General features: G+C 32.5%; 1 protein-coding gene across 1 annotated transcript; it reads right to left on the reverse strand.

Annotated features, from left to right (window-relative positions):
* Nucleotides 1-11,230: 11,230 nt before the first annotated feature.
* LOC134262522 (uncharacterized) lies at nucleotides 11,231-12,366 on the reverse strand. The gene is made up of 2 exons (XM_062744922.1): nucleotides 11,418-12,366; nucleotides 11,231-11,304 (listed from the first exon to the last, which is right to left on the reverse strand). The coding sequence occupies exons 1-2, from the start codon at nucleotides 12,364-12,366 to the stop codon at nucleotides 11,273-11,275; spliced, it is 981 nt and encodes a 326-aa protein (XP_062600906.1). The 3' UTR covers nucleotides 11,231-11,272.
* Nucleotides 12,367-19,164: the final 6,798 nt, after the last annotated feature.

The following is a 19,164-nucleotide window of genomic DNA, read 5'->3' on the forward strand; positions in this document are numbered from 1 at the left end:
TGTAGAAAACTGATTTAACAATATCATGATTTAGACAAAGTTTGGTGACTTTAAAGCAGTGGGCACCACAAACACTTGCCTGATGCCCAAACATTTGTAAAAATTGAATGCAGGTCATACTAGCACAATTGATATAGTAGGATTTTCAGTTGTGTTTATCCATTTCCATCACAGTACATGTAATTGTCTAAAAGAATTAATTCCTTTTTGATTTTTTTTTACTTAAGTTCTCTCTTTCCATGCTTGTTTATTTATAATCTGTCCCAAAAAATGTTAACAAAAGTTAAGATAAGGACTACCTTTAAGTTTAAGAAATATACTCTCGAATACTAACAGTAAATGGACCTGAGAATTTAATTAATTGGTAGGCAGTACCTATGACCCATTTATATACAACAACTTGAGAAGACATCTCTATAGTGTTCTGTATCAATGTAGTCATGTAAAATAAAACAGTTAATTGTACATGTATATATATTCAAAAATTTGACAAGAAAATTATACAACAGCGAGTTCCCAGAAATTTAATTTCTGCAATAATTTTTTTAAAGTATGGCTTTACACTAGCCCAGTGGGGCCTAATGAGTTATTATGTTCAATTTCTAGATTTATACTTTCCTACACATTCCATTTTGTATAAAAAACTATATCCTTTGGAAAAAGTATAAGATAGAATAAGATAAAATTTATTAATTCCAATTTGGGGTCCATCAGGGCATATACTGAGAAAAACATACAAGAAGAAATTCAAAATTGATAGTTGCCACTAAAAAAAATTAATGATGGTACAGCAGAACATGTATTTCGTAGAATCTGATGGGCAACAGTCACTTTCAAGAAATAGCTTATTTTAATAATTATTTGCAAACTCTATATACATAAGCTATAACGTTTGTCCCTTTTTTGCAAAGATAGACATAATAAAGGCATTGAATATTGAGGCGTAGGTTTAACACCCCTCACTTTCAACATGCACGGGTTGCAGTGTATTCAAAGAAAGGTAATTGGTAGGGCTTTGAAAATATGGTACTCAAAGATGAAATTGATCCTACCCCTACCCCCCCCCCCCAACAAAATATAATCTGATGATGATAAAAGGTGTAATTATTGTGTACTTTTCCTAACATATAACAATAGTATTCTATTGGATACTTACATGTACATAGATAATAAATGTCCAAGGCCTATGCTCATCTTTCATCATTGAGAAATCACGATGTATGACGTCAGATCAGTGAAAGTGAAAGTTAATTTTCATAGTTCTCTTTTAACCATTTAAAAATGTTACAAAAATATCAAACAGATAATTTTAAAAAGGAATAAATAAAAAACAGTAAAATTAAATAAAAAGGGGGCGTTTTATAATTTATTTTTTGCCGCTTTACGATACTCTTTATTCCGGAAAAATGTTGTTTAACGGTAGTTTTCGTTGACTATTTCTGCGTCATTTCCTGTCTGTTCATCTGCCCTTGTGACACATTAAAAAATAAAGCGTCAAAGTGACGAGTAGAACGATCCCGATGTATATCAATCATAAAAGAAAAATGGGATATGGGGTTTGGCTGTGATTATGAGTACCATACTCAATCCATAAGTTTTTTTTTAATTAACCCGATTAAAGTCCGTAAAAGCAAGACATAAAATAGCATCACTTAATGTTTATTTCATTTCATATACAATAAATTGTATTCTTGATCAAAACGCAGCATTTTTTTTATTCTGAAAATTTTATTTTACATTGCCGAAATTCTCATTATGTACAATTGCCTATATAACATTCCGATTAATGGTCTTTTATAATTTGTGCATTTACGATATAAATATTGTTTTTCTTTTTTAATTAAATAAAACAACAATAAACAAACAAAAAACTTTTTACATTTTAAAATTGATGTTGTTCTCAGACCCTTACTGATCAAAGAGGAACAACTCTGAAAATGTAGGAGATGTTTGTTTTCCTTCCTTTATTCTTTATCTCGGTTTTCCGCATTTACACAAAATCAGATACATTTACAGCAAGACCTGATAAATCCGAGAATTGAATACCTATAGACGTCATACACACAATGTAAGTATAGAATTGAAAAGAATTGTTTACTAGTATTGAAATTATCTGAATTTATGAATATCCTATTGCAACAAATCGTTTGACTTTCTGTCACTGTAAACAATGTCGGTTCGCATTTCCTCGAATCAAAACAAAACGTAGCCTATAAGATTTTTAAAAATACCAATGTGCGATTTGATATAAATTAAAATAGATGATGAGTTTAATATTTAATATTTTGAAGTTAATGTGGACGAATACGGAATTTTCATTTTAACTTGAGAAGCAACGACAATGAAGGAATGAGTATAACATCGTGAGGGGTGTACATACATATATGCAAATGTCGATGTATCCCCACGACCACATACTGTCTCGTTTGAAATAATGACATGAAAGAAACTATAATTATTCCATTTATATCACATAAGGGTGAAACGTTTACTGAATTTTGTAAACGTTTAAACGGATAGCAGTAAACGAAACGGTACCGTTTAAACGGGAAATATTCTATGTTGGATTTTTATGGCTACTCATTCATGAAACTCGAATTTAATAATCAATTCTTTCACTTTAATATAAGTATGAGCTGTTATTACAAATTTATTGTTGGTCATTGTGATTTAACCGTAAGAATTTGAGGCGCATTAAATTCATTCACTTACGACCTCGTCACCCAACTGCTTGGTTTATTTGGTTACCGGACGTAGAAAAAATAATTGTAAAGATGGATCTTTTAATCTCGAAAAAAGTAAAACAGGACCTGCTGAATGTATTGAAACTTTTCAAAGACTTGTGAAAAATGTATTATATTTATTTAATCAAAATATATCAAGTTTTATATTTCAAGTGTCGTAAAACATCGCTAGTATTAGCAACTCGGAAATCGGAATTAATTATGTTAGCCCGTATCGAGTTTTAGATATTTTCATTCAATATGTTTCCGGTTTAGATTGTTGCTTATCAAATGGCCAAAGACGGTGTTTCTTTTGTAAATTATGAAATAAAACAATTTTTTTTGTGTTAAACTTTATTTCTGATAGACATTGATAATGACCTTCGTGTAAACGTTTGCTCAAACTGTAAACGTTTAGAGCATATAATCGAAACGTCGCCGTTTACACGTGTAATCGTTTCGCCCTTAATATCACAGGAAAGTTGAACATACACCATTTTTTAAAAATAAAATTAAAGAAATAAAATTAAAAATCAACATATTCAAGGTTTCATGTGATATGGAATGCATAACGCATACATATATTGGCTAAACACTAAAATCCTTCAGTAATTTTTTCCTCATACGTATAAAACCAGTAGTCAATATTTATTCTGCATTCATGAATTTAAAAACTAATGCATACCTCTGGGATTCAAATGACGAAATACTAGTATATTTGCGCTCTTAACAACGTTTCGTCAAACGCTAATGGCCTGCGACGCAAAAAAGGAAGGGGTGGGGGTGGTATAGGGGTATTCAAAAATTGCCTAAAAATCTATATTTAAATACGCTTTACATATCAAAACTTTTAAATGTCTAAGTTAAGTTGATATATTTTTGAAGCAAAAGCAATTTGATTTTTTTAAAAATGCGTATTTGTAGAATCATAGCAAAGTGATCGACCCCCGTCTGAAAGATATAGTCATGTACTAAGTATACAAAAATAACGAAAATTAAACGACGGGAATTTTTTGGGGTAGGTGTGTTGTACATCCTTAAGATGAACAGTCTGGATACTTGGTGCCATACTTTAATTTTGCAAAATTAAAGTTAACATTAAAGGTACTTGGACACAGATTTGAAGTAATTATTTTCTCTATAATATTACGACATATATTTTAATAGCATTTCACACAAAAAATAATTAAAAATCTTACTTCATATAAAGGATATTAAAATTTAAAAGTTTTTGGCGTGTTCGATTGACACATCCTTGCACTTTCACAAATTAATTTTATTCTTAATCCTTAGGAAAAGTGGCAATCTCGTTTTGTATAAATGAAAAATAACAATACTATAATCCAGAAAATTCAGAGTAGACATGTTGGAAAGCAAAACAAAGACACAATATATTGTCAGTCCGTGCAGTTGTGGTAAGCAGACTGTGACGATTGAACGCACCCGGCGAATTATAAACATAAACAATAACAGAACACGTGCCCTGTTTACAAAAACTGTGTACGCAACTCTTAGTTCGGAATGACGATACTTGTGAAGGAGTTTTGCTTTCTAATATTTCTACTCTGAATAAAATTATTTTTCGGGATAAAAATTTTAATATTTCTCGTTAATGCACAACAAGATTGCCACTTTTCCTAAGGATTAAGAATAAGGTTAAAATTTGTGAAAGTGCAAGGATGTGTCAATAAAACCCGTCAAAAAATTTGAAGTTTTAATAACTTTTAAATGAAATAAGGTTTTTAATTAATTTTTGTGTGAAATGCTATTAAAATATATAAGTCGCAATATTATAGAGAAAATATTGACTTCAAATATGTGTCCAAGTACCTTTAAGAAAACAATTTTTTTTTCTTAATTTCAAACACAAATGGCACGTTACCTTTCCTTTTTTTCTTATTTGTGAACAGTTTCATCGTTGCTTGGAATAACTATGTTTGCTTGATTGTTTGTTGTATAACATTTCTCTCGAGAATTTTTCACTCGTATGGAGACCCCACCACTTGGGTCATGTTTAAATGAGTTAAACAATTTCAAAAAAGAAAAACGTTTCATCGCGTAGTTTTTAATTTTTTTATTCAAAGTTTCACAAAAAAATTTGATTTGAAGTGAAAAATATTTGTATAATCTATACATAAGGATGGTTTCGGATGGGCAGAGTTTGAACATCAGAGAAGGTTTAAAATTTCTTTATATTCTTGAAATCTATTATTTGCATCATTTGCAATAAAATTCGGTAAAACAACCAGAAGTCTCTGTCGAGACTGAAGCTCTACTGGTTTGAACTTATATAATAAAGGAAGAGAAAAGTACTTAAGCAGTTGGGAATTGGAACTTTACAACAGCAATAAATAGAATAATGATCCTTGATTAAGTCTCTTTATGTTCTTAGTGTAGTCTACTTGCATGCTACATTATGATATAATCAGACAAAAACTGTATTTCGAGTAGGATTTTGAAAGAATTTCACAGAAATTTCTATTTTTAGTAACCACGGCAATGATGTTCATCAAAGTCAAAAACCAATATACAGAATTGTGTATCTTAGTGTATTCTACTTGTGTGCCAAGTAATACTGAAATCATGTTTGATATGTTCGTGTAACCGCCTTTAGCACCGATGCGTTCTTTACACCTACAATAACACATTGAATTCGTCGGGTAATCTAGTACGAGGGGTGATCAAAAAGTTCGCAAACTATCTCTTTATTTACAAAACCACAATTCAGATTAGAATGAAATTCCGTACACACATAGCCATACACAAGGTCTATAAATAGCATATACTGAATAAAGTTTCTCTCCTTGTTTGTGACGTCACAATGTGAAAATGACGTCACTATTTAGTTCACTTGTGACGAAAAATGGTTGTCTCAGTCGAACTCGTTCAACAAATGATTGTACAATTTATTGTAATATCTTAGAAATCCCTCTACAGTATCATATAATAATTTGTACACAGTTTATTTAGATAAATGAGTTCCTATGAATTTAATTAATGATTGGATTAATCGTTTTAGTGAAGGAAGGCTGATGGTTAAAAATGATACTTGTCATCTTGTCCAGTGAAAGCAAGTTCGAAAAGATATGTATTTTTAATTAAGCAATTTGCTATCAAAGACTTCCAATTAGCACTTTGAAAAATAGTTGAATATTTGAACAATGATATAAGTATTAAATACCTAAGATATCGTTTACTTTAATTATATTAGATATGATAAAAAGGATGAACCCATTCTCTATCCACCTTGAATAAAGGTCTCTCCTGAGACAGAAGATTTGTGTTTTAATGGTTGCCATGCTTATTTTTGGAAAGGATGTTATCATCCACCCATTCTGTTGCCGAGATATGATCATTTCTGACAAATTAACTGTTCTTGTCATAAAAATTAACTCACATGGAAAGAAATATAAAACTCCGAAAAATCTTTTAACTTTTGTGACAGAACGCTACGGAGGGGGTCACGTGACCACCAATATCACGTGATTCGCGCATGCGCAGAACGGTGGTTGATGTGCATTAAAATCGGGGAGGATTAATTTAAAATATATGCAACATTAAAACCAAATATTATTTCTTGTATGGAAGTTATTCAATTAGTTTCCGAACTTTTTGATCACCCCTCGTACATACATACGAAAAATAAAAGGTCAATCTATCATAACAGTATTTTATTATTCCTAACTGCTACTTTTTTAGTTCAAAAGTTTGAAAATACTTTAGTCAACCGAGACCAATATTGCAAACTTTATACATAGATGACTTATTGATATATCCCACCAGGGATTCATTCCGAAGATTCAGATGTATAATTTACAAAATAAATGTATATAATTGTAAACAGAAATTACATGTATTTAAAGAAATCAGATTTAACTTGTTATTACTGAACACATAATTTCTATTTTTAGTAGCTTAAACTTTTTAGTTTACCTAGACCGAAGGCTCAAGTGAGCTTTTATGATCACATTTTGTCCGTCGTCCGTGCATCCGTCTGTAATCTTTTAACATTTTCGACTTCTTCTTAAGAACCACTAGGCCAATTTTAATCAAACTTGGTACAAAGCATCCTTAGGTGAAAGAAAGTTTAAATTATTAAAATGGAGGGCCAATTCACAAGGGAAGATACTCAAGAATAAACGAAAAAAGGATGGGGTCAATAAAAAATCTTCTTCTCAAGAACCACTGGGCAAGAAAAGCTGAAACTTATGTGGAAGCATCCTTGGGTAGTGTGGATTTGAAATTGTTCAATTCATGACCCCCGGGCTTGGGCTGGACCACAATATGGTATCCCCTGTAGGGAATTAAAGTTTTACATAGAACTATATAAGAAAAAAATTAAAAAATCTTCTTCTCGAGAATCACTGGGCCAGAAAAGCTGAAACTTTTGTGGAAGCATCCTATGGTAGTGTAAATTCTAAAGTTCAAATTATTCATGACCCGGGGGTAGGGTAAGGCCACTATAGGGAACCCAAGTTTTACATAAAAATATATAGGAAATATTTTGAAAAATCTTTTCGGGAACTACAGGGCCAGAAAAGCTGAAACTTATGCAAAAGTATTATAGGGTAGTGTAGATTTTATATTGTCCAAGTTATGACCCCCGGGGGAAGAGTTCGGTCACTTAAGGTATTACAAGGGGGGAAAGTGGTAAAGAACAACATGGGCATGGTTAAAGCTATTTATATGAGCGATGTGACCATGGGCTCCTTGTTTAATAATACACTGAAAGAAAAACCTAATGAATTTAACTAGTGTGTTTCGTAAAGCGTTGGTCGTGATTAGTAAACTTTCCGTTTACTGGTTAAGATAGTGAGTTGTGGAGCGGGGGTCGTATAGATACTTAGATACCTAGTGAAAGTTACTCAACAATTCTAAATTTACTAATCCTATCTAGTAAATATACCGATATCTGGTAAAACTACTATTAAGGTAGTGATTGTATGGACAGTGAATCTACTACATGTAGTTTTTTTTTTGTGACATTAACAAGTTTTTTTTTTTACAGTGTAAGTATACAATGTATGTACTTACATGTATGTAGGTTCATGAGTTGGAAGGGGGTATGTCTCAGAACACTTTCATTTACATGTTTTGTTAAATTCAATACTCATTAATTGCTTTGGATCATCGATATCATTTATAGTTCAATGTACAAATTATTTAATAAGTGTACATGTGCAACTTGTGTATTAAATATGTGATACAGAAAGCTCTATGTTTTTAAGTTATTCAGTGATATCGTTGCGAATTCCGCAAAAAATTATCGCGAATATCGGAATTTTGCATACTTCTTGCGCCGTAGTTTAATTTAGAATGATAATAATAAGAATCATATAGGAGTCCTTTTCTGTGTTGTCATTCCATCCCTGACCATAAAGCTCCCTCTGTCAAATTTGTGGCGCTGAATAACAAAGGCGTCAAAGTAACATTCCATAGCACAATTGTAAGCCCAAATAGAACCACAAGAGCTGTGAGCTGAAATCTCGACTTGTCCGTAAACACAACTTCTACCAATCCTTTTTTTATTATTAAAACGACAATGCTTCCTACACAATACTTACCTCTCAACTCATTTTCCCCTGAGCAGAACATTAACAGAAAGGATACTAGGACGTCGGAGACAGGATTAAGCCTCTCGACAACTGCTCTCTGCGGTAGAAGGACATATTTTTAGCGGTAAAAAAAGCGCCTGAAATCAAAGAAGCAAATATGACATCCGTTTACAGTTTTCTACCCCCGTATATACGTTTTCTACCCACCTGACGTCACAGGAAGGCGTCCTGATTCGGATTCTGTCACCTTTACTTATACTCTTCTTGCTCAGTCGATTTATTTAAAGACTAACATATACTAGTATACTGCATTTCATATATATCGCCCATGGACACATATTGTCATTGGTGGAAAAATGTGATGCAACGGTTTGAAACTGTCGTCTACTATAATATGTGATGCATATTTTATCGTCCTTATCATAGTTTAGGTGAAAATAATGGCAACACTTGATATTTCTTGTACGATTTATCAATTAATAAATAAATAAGTATGGTTGATTTCTTTAATGTTGAAATTCTACGAACAACTACGAACAACTCTTCGAGAATTGCTATCTTTGACATTTCAGATCAACTGTTTCTTCTATATGATTTGTGGAGAATCGCATATCTAATGCATTCAATTAGTTTATGCCTGATTTTCAGAATGTGAGGCTAAAGGAGTACCTTATTTATTTAAGTGCATTTATCATTCAATTGATTATGCTTTGTTGATTTTTGCCCCCTTGATAGTATTCATATAGTTATTCCCAAGGATAAATATATAAAATTATTATTCCTTTGACAAACATGTGTACATTTATTTTTAAAAATTGAAGTGGAGTAGTAATTGTCTTGGTGGACACTGTCATACCGAAAACGGTACTTGCTTTGATGGATGCAAAAGGGACTACCAGGGCCATCAATGCATGTTAGTAATTTTTTTTTCAAGAATGGAAATAATTATATCCTTTTGATAGCTTTTAGAGGCATGTAAAAATGCCTAACTGTGATTAAATTTATGTACTTTGTAATATTGATGTTATCATAATTCACTAATTTTCATCTAAAATACCTACAGCACCCAGTAAAATTGTGTCATATGTTGATTTTACTATTTTATAAGTAATGATATGATTTATTAGCATATCAATGTAAAAATCAATCAGTATATACATTAATTATTAAATTAATCCAATTGAAAACATAAATACGATCAAATCACTAAATATATACAATTTAAACAACATTTTAAATAACTAGCCAAATACATGAGCAACTTGAAAAAATATTACCGTTAGTTAAATACTTTAAATATATATATTGTAATTGTTTTTACCACCTCTTAATCTAATACGTAAAAAGCAAAACGACGAAGCAAATTGTTTGATACAGATTTGCAATACATCGTGTTTGCATGGCAAAATGCATGGACTGTCAAATCAAAAGTTTATGAACGAATTCACGGTTAATTCTGGTCTTCTCATAAGTAAGCATGATTTTTATATATAGTACTATTTAGATTCCTGATATAATCTATACGAGCGCAATCAGTTCATAACATTACGTATTCACTGGATTTGAAGCCGAATTCACTGGAGGGTCAGTTCGCGTGCAGCGGCATTGTAACGTCACAATCAGTATCTCAAATAAAGTTGTAAACAGCCGCAGCCAGCTAGTATTTTAGCAGAAAAGTGTTAGACAGACCCATCGTAGGATTTTTCTTTTTAACTTTTGGACGTAGTCCATATTTGGGTAATATATATATCATTATACTCCAATAAGCGTGCTTGTGCTAAATTGCCAATATAATAAAATAAATTCCACTTGCATTTTTTTTTCACACCCCTGGATCGAAAGACCAAGGGGGTATATTTTTTGGGTCATGTCTGTCTGTTTGTTTTCAACATTTTTCTAGCACATAACTACATGTATTGCGCTGTCAAGAGTAAGTGTAAACCATTTCAGTCTACGTCCCACTTCAATAGTGTTACCATCGGCGGCAGAGTATTTCAGAAACTCATCTTGTTTCGTTCTGTATGAAGAAAAAAAAAATACGCCCCCTTTGAATTACACTTCTGAAATCTTTTATGAAAGAATAATACAGAGGGAAAAGGTTTCTTGCACGATTATAATGCTTCACATTTAATATTGGATCGTGTATATAAGTTCTTTGTGCAGCAAGCTGTAAGGAAAACCATTACGATCAAATGAGACGGTAAGTTCAAAGTTCCAATTATTGAAATCCTTTTCATTTTTAAGATGTTGAATTGAAGTTTGCAAATTTCTTTTTTTCTTAGTCATCCACATTTGTTAGTATACCGAGGTAGTTACCTTCATTTCATAATTAAAATGAAAAAATTGAACAACTTACATAAAAGTTGCTTACATCACTGTCAATGATTTTCAAAGCAAAAGAAAATCGTATTTGCTATTTTAATCTTAGGAAAACAGTGCAACCCCCATTGCAAAATTGGGGAATGTAGCTCAAGGACTACTGTACATATGGATTTAAAACAGAATATTGGGGAGATACGTGTGCACACTTATGCTCATCGACTTGCCCCCTTTCCTGTGCGAGAAGTGGAGACTGTATTTAGGGTAAATGTAAATAATCAGGGGCATTAAGACCCTAAATATGCCCCAACCATAATGGACAAAATATTATAAGTATTAAAAGAATTATGATTGAATCACACCTTTTCAGACATATTTTGATGAAAAATCCACTATTTAGACATTTTGGGGTCAATACAAAAATAACACAATTTTCACTGATTTCTGGAAATTCTTATTATTATGGTTCGCAGTCGACTGTAAAGTTTCACGTTACGTCACGATCTAATTTGACAGCTCACTCAAGGTAAATAGTACCCGCCTCCTAGACGCAAGCTAAATGATTGGTAGTTTCTCCTTATCCCTGATTGGTTGTTCGTGACAGACAATGAATAAAAAACACAAACAAGAAAAAAGTTGGACATAACCATTTAATTACACGTTTTCAATGTACATTTAACGCCTTTTCTTAGGGGGCACGGATTCATCTGCAATATAAAAAAAACTAGAAATTATAAAGTGGTAAATATAAAAGATCGGGATTTTTTTCTTAATATTAAAGTGACATGATTAAAATTATGTAATTAAAACATTAACTCACCCCAGGGACATGGTTCGTTTGGACTTGGGGGCCTTCCTAATGCCGCAGGAAACCGCACGGAGTTCGCCTCCAGAATTGGCCGAGCTGGATTTCCTATGTTAATATTCCGAGGTCTGGGACGTCCGCCGTCAAAATTCTTTATTATTGTAGGAAACGTGTGCGATATTTGCTCCAAGTTATCTGGCACTTTTCCGTGAAAATGTTTCTCAAGTTTTGCCGTATCAATGTTGACAGTTTTTAGTAAATATTTTCCTTTGTCGCTGTTAATTAGATATCCCCTGATTTTCTGACTGAAAGAGTTTTTAACAGAATCAATTGCCTTCACTTTTGTCTCCTGTTCTAACTTTTTATCTCGCAAATTTTTCTCAAGTCGTTTGATGTGCTCATTTGAACTTTCAACAATTGATTTCTCTTCCGGATGTTTACTTACATCACCGCATTGCTGACATGTCACACATTTTTCAATAGTGCACTGTCTTGCATTGTGGTCAAGTCGCAGATGGCAATTTCCGCATTGCTTACCGGTAAAGTTTCCGATATTTTGGGGGGCTGTACAGTATTTTTCTTGCATACTCAATGCGTAATCCTTTGCACTTTCTACTTCTGTCTCCAGTTCTTCTATGTCATTGTTAAGATCTTTTATGGACTGTTCGATTGGCGATCGGTAGATGTAAAAATCGAGAAATTCATCACTCGGATTATAGGTGCTTTTAGTAAATGTGGGTGTCTGGAAATTCAACTCCTTTCGAGCTGCCGTTTCTCCGGATCGAGGATTATTTAGTGACTGGAAATGTCCCGGCGACGTTCCTTCGGATACTTTGATATTAACGACAGGGATTTCGTCTGAACCTGATGTGCGCACGGTCCTGAGGAATTTTGAGAAATTAGCTGGAGAAAGATCCACATAATCTCCCTCTTTGTCCTTGTATGACATTCTCAGCATCGGCATTCGGCTGATGTATTTTCTATATATGGGACTGTATGACTGCTTCCAGTCCGATGTATCCAAGCGACATCAGCTCAGTAAATTCTATAAATAGCGAGACTCGACTTTCATTGTAGTACATATAGTGAATCTTCAAATCAATCTCATCAGCTGCGTTGAACTTCTTTTGATAAAGAATTTGGACAGCTAAAGTCTAATGACTTAATGTAAAGACCCGTCAAAATTTGATTGACCAATCAAACAACAAGATAGTTCCCGCTACATAAAAAAAATTCCATATTATGTATAAAAATAAAACATGACCTTCAACCTTTTGGAAATTTGCGAGAATCATAGGTACCCGCTGCAAAAAAAAAATTCCAAATTATATACAAAAATAAAACTTGACCTTCAACCTTTTGTACAATTTGCTGAGAATCTATAGGTAAGGGAGAAATATTCCTAATTAAAACATTTGAAGTTCAAGAATTAGTAACGTGGGGGGGGGCCTCCCGGGGCTTTTGCCTCTCTTTAGATGGGGGGGGGGGGTGAATAAGACAGCCTTAAACTGTGTTTTGTGCCTCGTCCACGCATACTTACTTTGAGTGTAGCATCATATAGTTTGAACATCAGGGATTTAAAGATAGGCCTTGCTGTTTTTTTTATGTGATGATCAATATAAGTACTGTGTAATTTTAATGAGAAGTCGAGGGATGTGGGGGGGGAGGACATACATGTATATTTGTGTACCGGTTTTTTTTTTTTTTGACCCCTCCACTTTACAATAGCAAATCTATTATTGAATAAACTCCGTAGGAATCCGAATTTAGTAACCAGGCACGTATGAAACAGGGAGGGATGGCCTTCCCACTTTTTTCAAACATAACTTTAACTATTGAAATGTTATTGAAAACCCCCCCCCCCCCTCTTGCAGTAAAGTAAAATAAGGGTAATGTAGTACACATGTGTTACATTAAAAAAAAGATACCAAAAGAAGTTATTATTTAAAAAAAGTTGGTCTACCCAATTGAATACCCCCCCCCCCTTTCAAGAAATGGATTTCGAGTTTTGGTGAAAAAAATTATATCTTTTGCATGTAAATTTTTTTTTTTCAGATAAGCATTTTTTTTCTGGCTGCCCCACCCCTCACTTTTAAAAACGATGCTATATATAGAGTAACAACAATTAAAAAAAAGTTTCGATACCGATATTTCCCCCTTTTATATACCCAAATACATACTAACGACTGCAAATTGTTTTAATTGATTTTTAAGGCATGTTGTCGAATAAAAAAAGAAATAGCGCAGGGAGGGTCTATGACAAGGGACTTTACAGGAATTGACTATCGAAGGAGTGTCATTGATTACATGGAAAGAAATGGCGCAAGGCTGGAGAATACTTTTCCAAGAGGACTTTGTACAAAAACGGCACAGGAATTTAAATTAAACCCAGTTACAATTAAAAGATTTTGGACGCATTATTGTAATGAAGGGGTTGTAAAAGTCCCAGTTAATAAACCCAATGGAAGAAGTAAAAGGAAATTAACGGAAGAAGATGTGGAGTGTTCATGTCTTAAAAAAGTGAGACCATCAATGCCTTTGTTATCGATTAGGGATGAACTGTTGAAAAATTCGACTTCGGTAGAGAATGTTAGTATTAGTACAATTTCTAGGTCATTGCGAAATGACTTAAACATACCTATAAGCGGATATCAAAAATAAACAAAAACGTTTCTCCACAAAATTTGAATTACACGCAACATTTCATCAATCTCATTACCAAAAAAAATCCATACACACTAAAATTTATGGACGAAATTGGAATAACACTCTCAGATGGGCAAAATACATGGACATTCTACAAAAGGGTTTTCCATGTTGAATTAACTCGATACAATCGCCATGCAAACGTTACTGTAAATGCCATAGTTGGAATAAGTGGATAAAATATGTGAAAATATTTGATGGTCCATCTAATGGTAACGAATACGTTCAATTTATCGCCGAGGCTACACAAAGTTTTAACGACGAGGGGGAACCTGTCTTTTACCCGGGGGATATTTTGATAGCCACAACGCAGCAATACACCACAACAGGGCAGAAAGGGAGCTTCGCAATTATTTGCCAACGTGGGGTCGAATATTTCCCTTTTTTCCTACATATTCCCCTGATTTGAACCCAGTGGAAGCAGTGTTTCGTAAAAAAAAGAAAATTCTGAAAGCAGATAGATACATCACATTATTGAATGTCGATTTAAAAATTGCTGTTTATGAGGCTTTTGAAGAGATAACGTCAGCTGATCCCTTTCGTTTTTTGAAAATACAGAGTACATTATCAATTATTAAAGTGAGATGTATGTATATGTTTTTTTTTTATTTTTTTCATGATATCTATGTGATAAAGAATTACAAACAGGATGCAGCTCAATCTAATTAAAGATTAGATTTGTATCTCCGCTTCTCGAGTCGACGATGCCCTACATAGTATATACATTGATGTGGGTACAAGTCATACAGTCCCAGATAAAGTACACTGACTAAGCTGCGACTGACTTCTTTTATCTTTGAACAGTCTGATTTTAGGACCCGATTCTACAGGGTATAAAGATAACTGGGGAAAAATTTAACAAAGCGTAATATTAAATTGGATTATCTTCTATCAGCAGTGTATTATTATTTTCATTTTGAATTTCAGAGAGACCATACAGTAATTTTTTTTTCCCGGGAAAAGCGCTTATAATGACACTGAGCTTGTGTTTTTTAAATTAAAAAATTTATTGTCCAAAAAAAACTCTCTGTATTAATATTTTTAAATAAATTATGTATACAATTTATGTTCATTCTAAAAAAATTTAGCTCTTCGCTTTTTACTTTTATAAGAAAATTCCTACCAATGAAAAAAAAAACGTTCGATTCATAATAATTTTAGTTTCCGATAATTCTAAAAAAAATCAAATTATATACCATAAGAGTTTCTAATTTTATATAATATTTTCAAATAGTTTATTTTAATATCCAAATACCAATAGCGCATAAAGATTGCGATGTTCTTTTTTTCTGTAATATGATGATTTATTTTTTTAAGCATTAAAAAATGTTCAAATATTTAAAATTTAAAAAAAATTCCAGTTGTTGTCCGAACTTTTGATGTAATACTTGACTCCGCCTAAAAAATAGTTGACCAATCAAACAGATCTTATGTAGGAGGCGTGTATTGTTTACGCCGGGCGCATCTGTCAAACTAGATGTGACGTAACTGAAACTTTACAGTCGACTGCGAACCATAATAATTTTTTTTCCCCGTAAATTGATTAAAGAAATAAAAGATGGATGTTTAATACAAGTACAACAGAAATGATCTTAAACTTGTGAATAGAAACTATTTTTTTTGCTAAAAGTGGTAAAAAAAAACGGATTTGAATGTAAAACAGTTGTTTTTGTCCCCAGTTTTGGAAAGTGGGGGGACATTAAATCTCATTCGTCTGTCCGTCTGTCCGTCAGGCTGTAAGTCTGTCAGTCTGTCCATCACAAAGACTTTAACCTTTTCCCATAACTTTTGATTAAGTGTAGCTATGACTTTCATATTACACATGTGTATTCCTTGTTACAAGACCTTTCTTTGGGTAAACAATTTGACCTTTTGACCTTGACCTTTAAGTTTAACCCCTTTTTCACAAAAATTCCAAACTTTTACTCTAGCCATAACTATTATCTATGGATACTATAGGACTTTCTTACTTCAAATGTATTCTTTGTGGCAAGACCTTTCATTGCATACCAATTACCTTGACCTTTTGACCTTGACCATGGAGATTTACGTACTTATGAAAAAAAACTTTAACCTTGACCATTACTTTTGAACGTTGAAGACTAAGGCTTTCGTACTTCACATATGTAATCCTTGTAAAAAGACCTTCCATTGGATACCAACAACTTTTACCCCTTGACCTTGGAGTTTTAACTACTTTTTAAACTTTAACCTTGGTCACAACTTTTAAACAGTAGATACTAGGACTTTTATTTTTCACCTATGTATTCTTTGAGTCAAGACATTTCATTGGATACCAACAACCTTTACCTTTTGACCTTGACCTTTGAGATTTACATACTTATGAATAAACTTTAACCTTGACCATAGTTTTTGAAATGTGAGGGCTAGGGCTTTCCTCTTCACATATGTAATCCTTTGAGAAGACCTTTCATTGGATACCAACAACTTTCACCCTTTGACCTTGACATTGAAGTTTTCACTACTTTTAAAAAACTTTAACTTTGGTCACAACTTTTGAACGATAGATAATAAGACGTTCATATTTCACATATATATTCTTTGTGGCAGGAGCTTTAATTGGATATCAACAACTTTGACCTTGACCTTAAAGAACTTTTGAACGGTAACTTTTGCTAGGACTTTCATACTTCACATACATAATCCTTGTGAGAAGACCTTCATTGGATACCAACAACTTTGACCCTTTGATCTTGACCTTGGAGTTGACCTACTTTAAAAACTTTCACTTTGGCCATAAGTTTTTAACGGTCAGGATTAGGGTTTTCATCCTTCAAAAAAATCAACTTCAATGATAATTTCTAAATAAATGACATATGATAGGGTGTTCATATTAGACACAATATGTCATAAAAATAACATCTCACCCACAAAGACACCGAAAGCGGGGCACCACAATTCTTTCAATTTGCTTGTATGTATTTAACATAAAAATACATTGAATGCACAAAGTGAACAAACAAGAAATGTATTCAACTAACATTTTTAATAACAATTCATTAAACTTGACAAAAATAATAAGGGATTTGGGTTGGTCTAAACAAATTCCAGACTCCCATCACCCACCTATACTTTTTCCAAAAAGATCATAAAAGTTTAACATCACACCACTCATGCCTTAAACACTACATTTACTCATAATAAGATAATGTTTATCATCCTCACAATGTCATAAAAATGACCTAAGCATCAAAGAATTAGTTATTCTAGTACATGTTTGTCTGGAAAGGTTTTGTAATTACATTGTATTACAAAAAATAACAAGTACTATTATATAGTCATGTTAATTATTAACAAAGTTCAATATGCAAATAAACACATTGCATAATAAACTATAATTGTTACTATTATCTGAGAAATATTTTGTGATGCATTATGCATTTTACATCAGTATATTAATTTTGATAACAATTAATCATATGATAATAACAAATCATTTCATTTGTCAAAGTACATAATTCATCTTTCAATATTTACAACCGAACTTATTAAACTCATGCAATGAATCTAATATGTTTTTGGGATGTACTATATTTTAATTTCTCAATTATATAACAGATGTTAAGAAATCACAATTTAAACATTAAAAAAAAACATAGATACATAAAAATCCCTATTTACAATTAATTAATAACAATATATACACAGCCTTCCACTATATTGTTGAAAAGAATAATGGAAGTCTAATGCAGTGGATATCATAACCTGCGGATTGATTGATTGATTGTATATTGTTTAACGTCCCTCTTGAGAATTTTCATTCATATGGAGACTCCTATAATCTGCAGAATGTTCACTCTCAATAATCCAATGTCACAATTCATGTCACTCTTCCGTTGCACTCATTTCACTTTCTGTTGAGCCATCCATTACTGCAGGTTGCACAGCTGCATCCTCAAGGTAGTCAGCCCAGTCTTGAATAGGTCTTACTGCAAAGTTCGTGCGTCTTTCATAGCCAAGAAACCACAATACTTAGGCCACATGGGCACATGCCCCGACAACTCTGGCTCCAGCACGACACTGACAATACCAACAAGTAACAGCTCCAGTAACAGGATATTGTTTTGGACCATCTCCAGGCATCCTACAATTAAAATATAAATATCAAAATTAAATTACTTTATATATTATGTAACTATGCACATTTTGTCTATAACTATGGAATGAGGGGGGTTACTTGTACAGTGTATATACATTTGCATAGTGATGGGGAATCGGAAAAAAATCAGAATCGATTATCGGTAATAATCGGCTGGGCATAATCGATTAATAATTGATTATAATCGAAATGTTGAACTCTAATGAAATTAATATAGAAAAGTTAAAACTTATTCAGATTTCTGTCAGACTTTTACAAAAAATCATTTACTTACATAAAATATTCAAAAATATTAATGGAAATTTCTTTTTTAAAATGTGGAAAATAATATTTTGTTTACTTTGAACAATATTGGACTATTGAAACAGAATGGGAATTCATTTTTTTAGAAAGTCCATGCAATGGGTATTTTACTGATATTAGTCCTACCTATAATTTAATATATGTATTTATTTCTAAAAATTAGTTTTAATTAGTTAAAATTTCAAGTTTTAAAAGTAGTTATCCAGATGTAAAACATATTTCTGATTATGATTACGTTTAAAGATTGACTAGGCTAATTATGTTTTCCTTTGTATTGTTAATCCTTGCAATATCACCGTTTCCTGGTATTAGTCTTACCCCAAAAATCATGGCGGTAAAAGTATCAACAAGACACGGAATCCTTCCATGTTTTCAACTTTCATCACTACTTTTATGCTCTTTGCACTTGGATTTGGTAATAAAATTAAAGTATGACAATTTTATTTTTTGTTAGCGATGTCGGCGACATTTATTTTATAATCGATTAGTAGCATCGAAGAGCTTCTAACGACCGACAATCGATCGTCGGCGACAATCGTTCCATCACTACATTTGCATAAGATTTTCTTTTTATATGAGAAAAAGGGAATAATTTATTAATATCACCAGGTATTATACAATTATTGCTGCTTT

The sequence above is a fragment of the Saccostrea cucullata genome, unplaced genomic scaffold (genome assembly GCF_032062105.1).
Source record: "Saccostrea cucullata isolate Sc308-1 unplaced genomic scaffold, CSIRO_AGI_Scuc_v1 ctg1063, whole genome shotgun sequence".
Classification (NCBI taxonomy): Eukaryota; Metazoa; Mollusca; class Bivalvia; order Ostreida; family Ostreidae; genus Saccostrea; species Saccostrea cuccullata.

What these genes read in the sequence shown, in the direction of transcription:
- LOC134262522 (XM_062744922.1), bottom strand. Translation starts at nt 12,366, where the DNA reads ATGCCGATGCTGAGAATGTCATACAAGGACAAAGAGGGAGATTATGTG. An exon ending in AAACGAACCATGTCCCTGGG is followed by an intron (nt 11,305 to 11,417) that starts GTGAGTTAATGT and finishes TTTATATTGCAG; the next exon opens with ATGAATCCGTGCCCCCTAAG.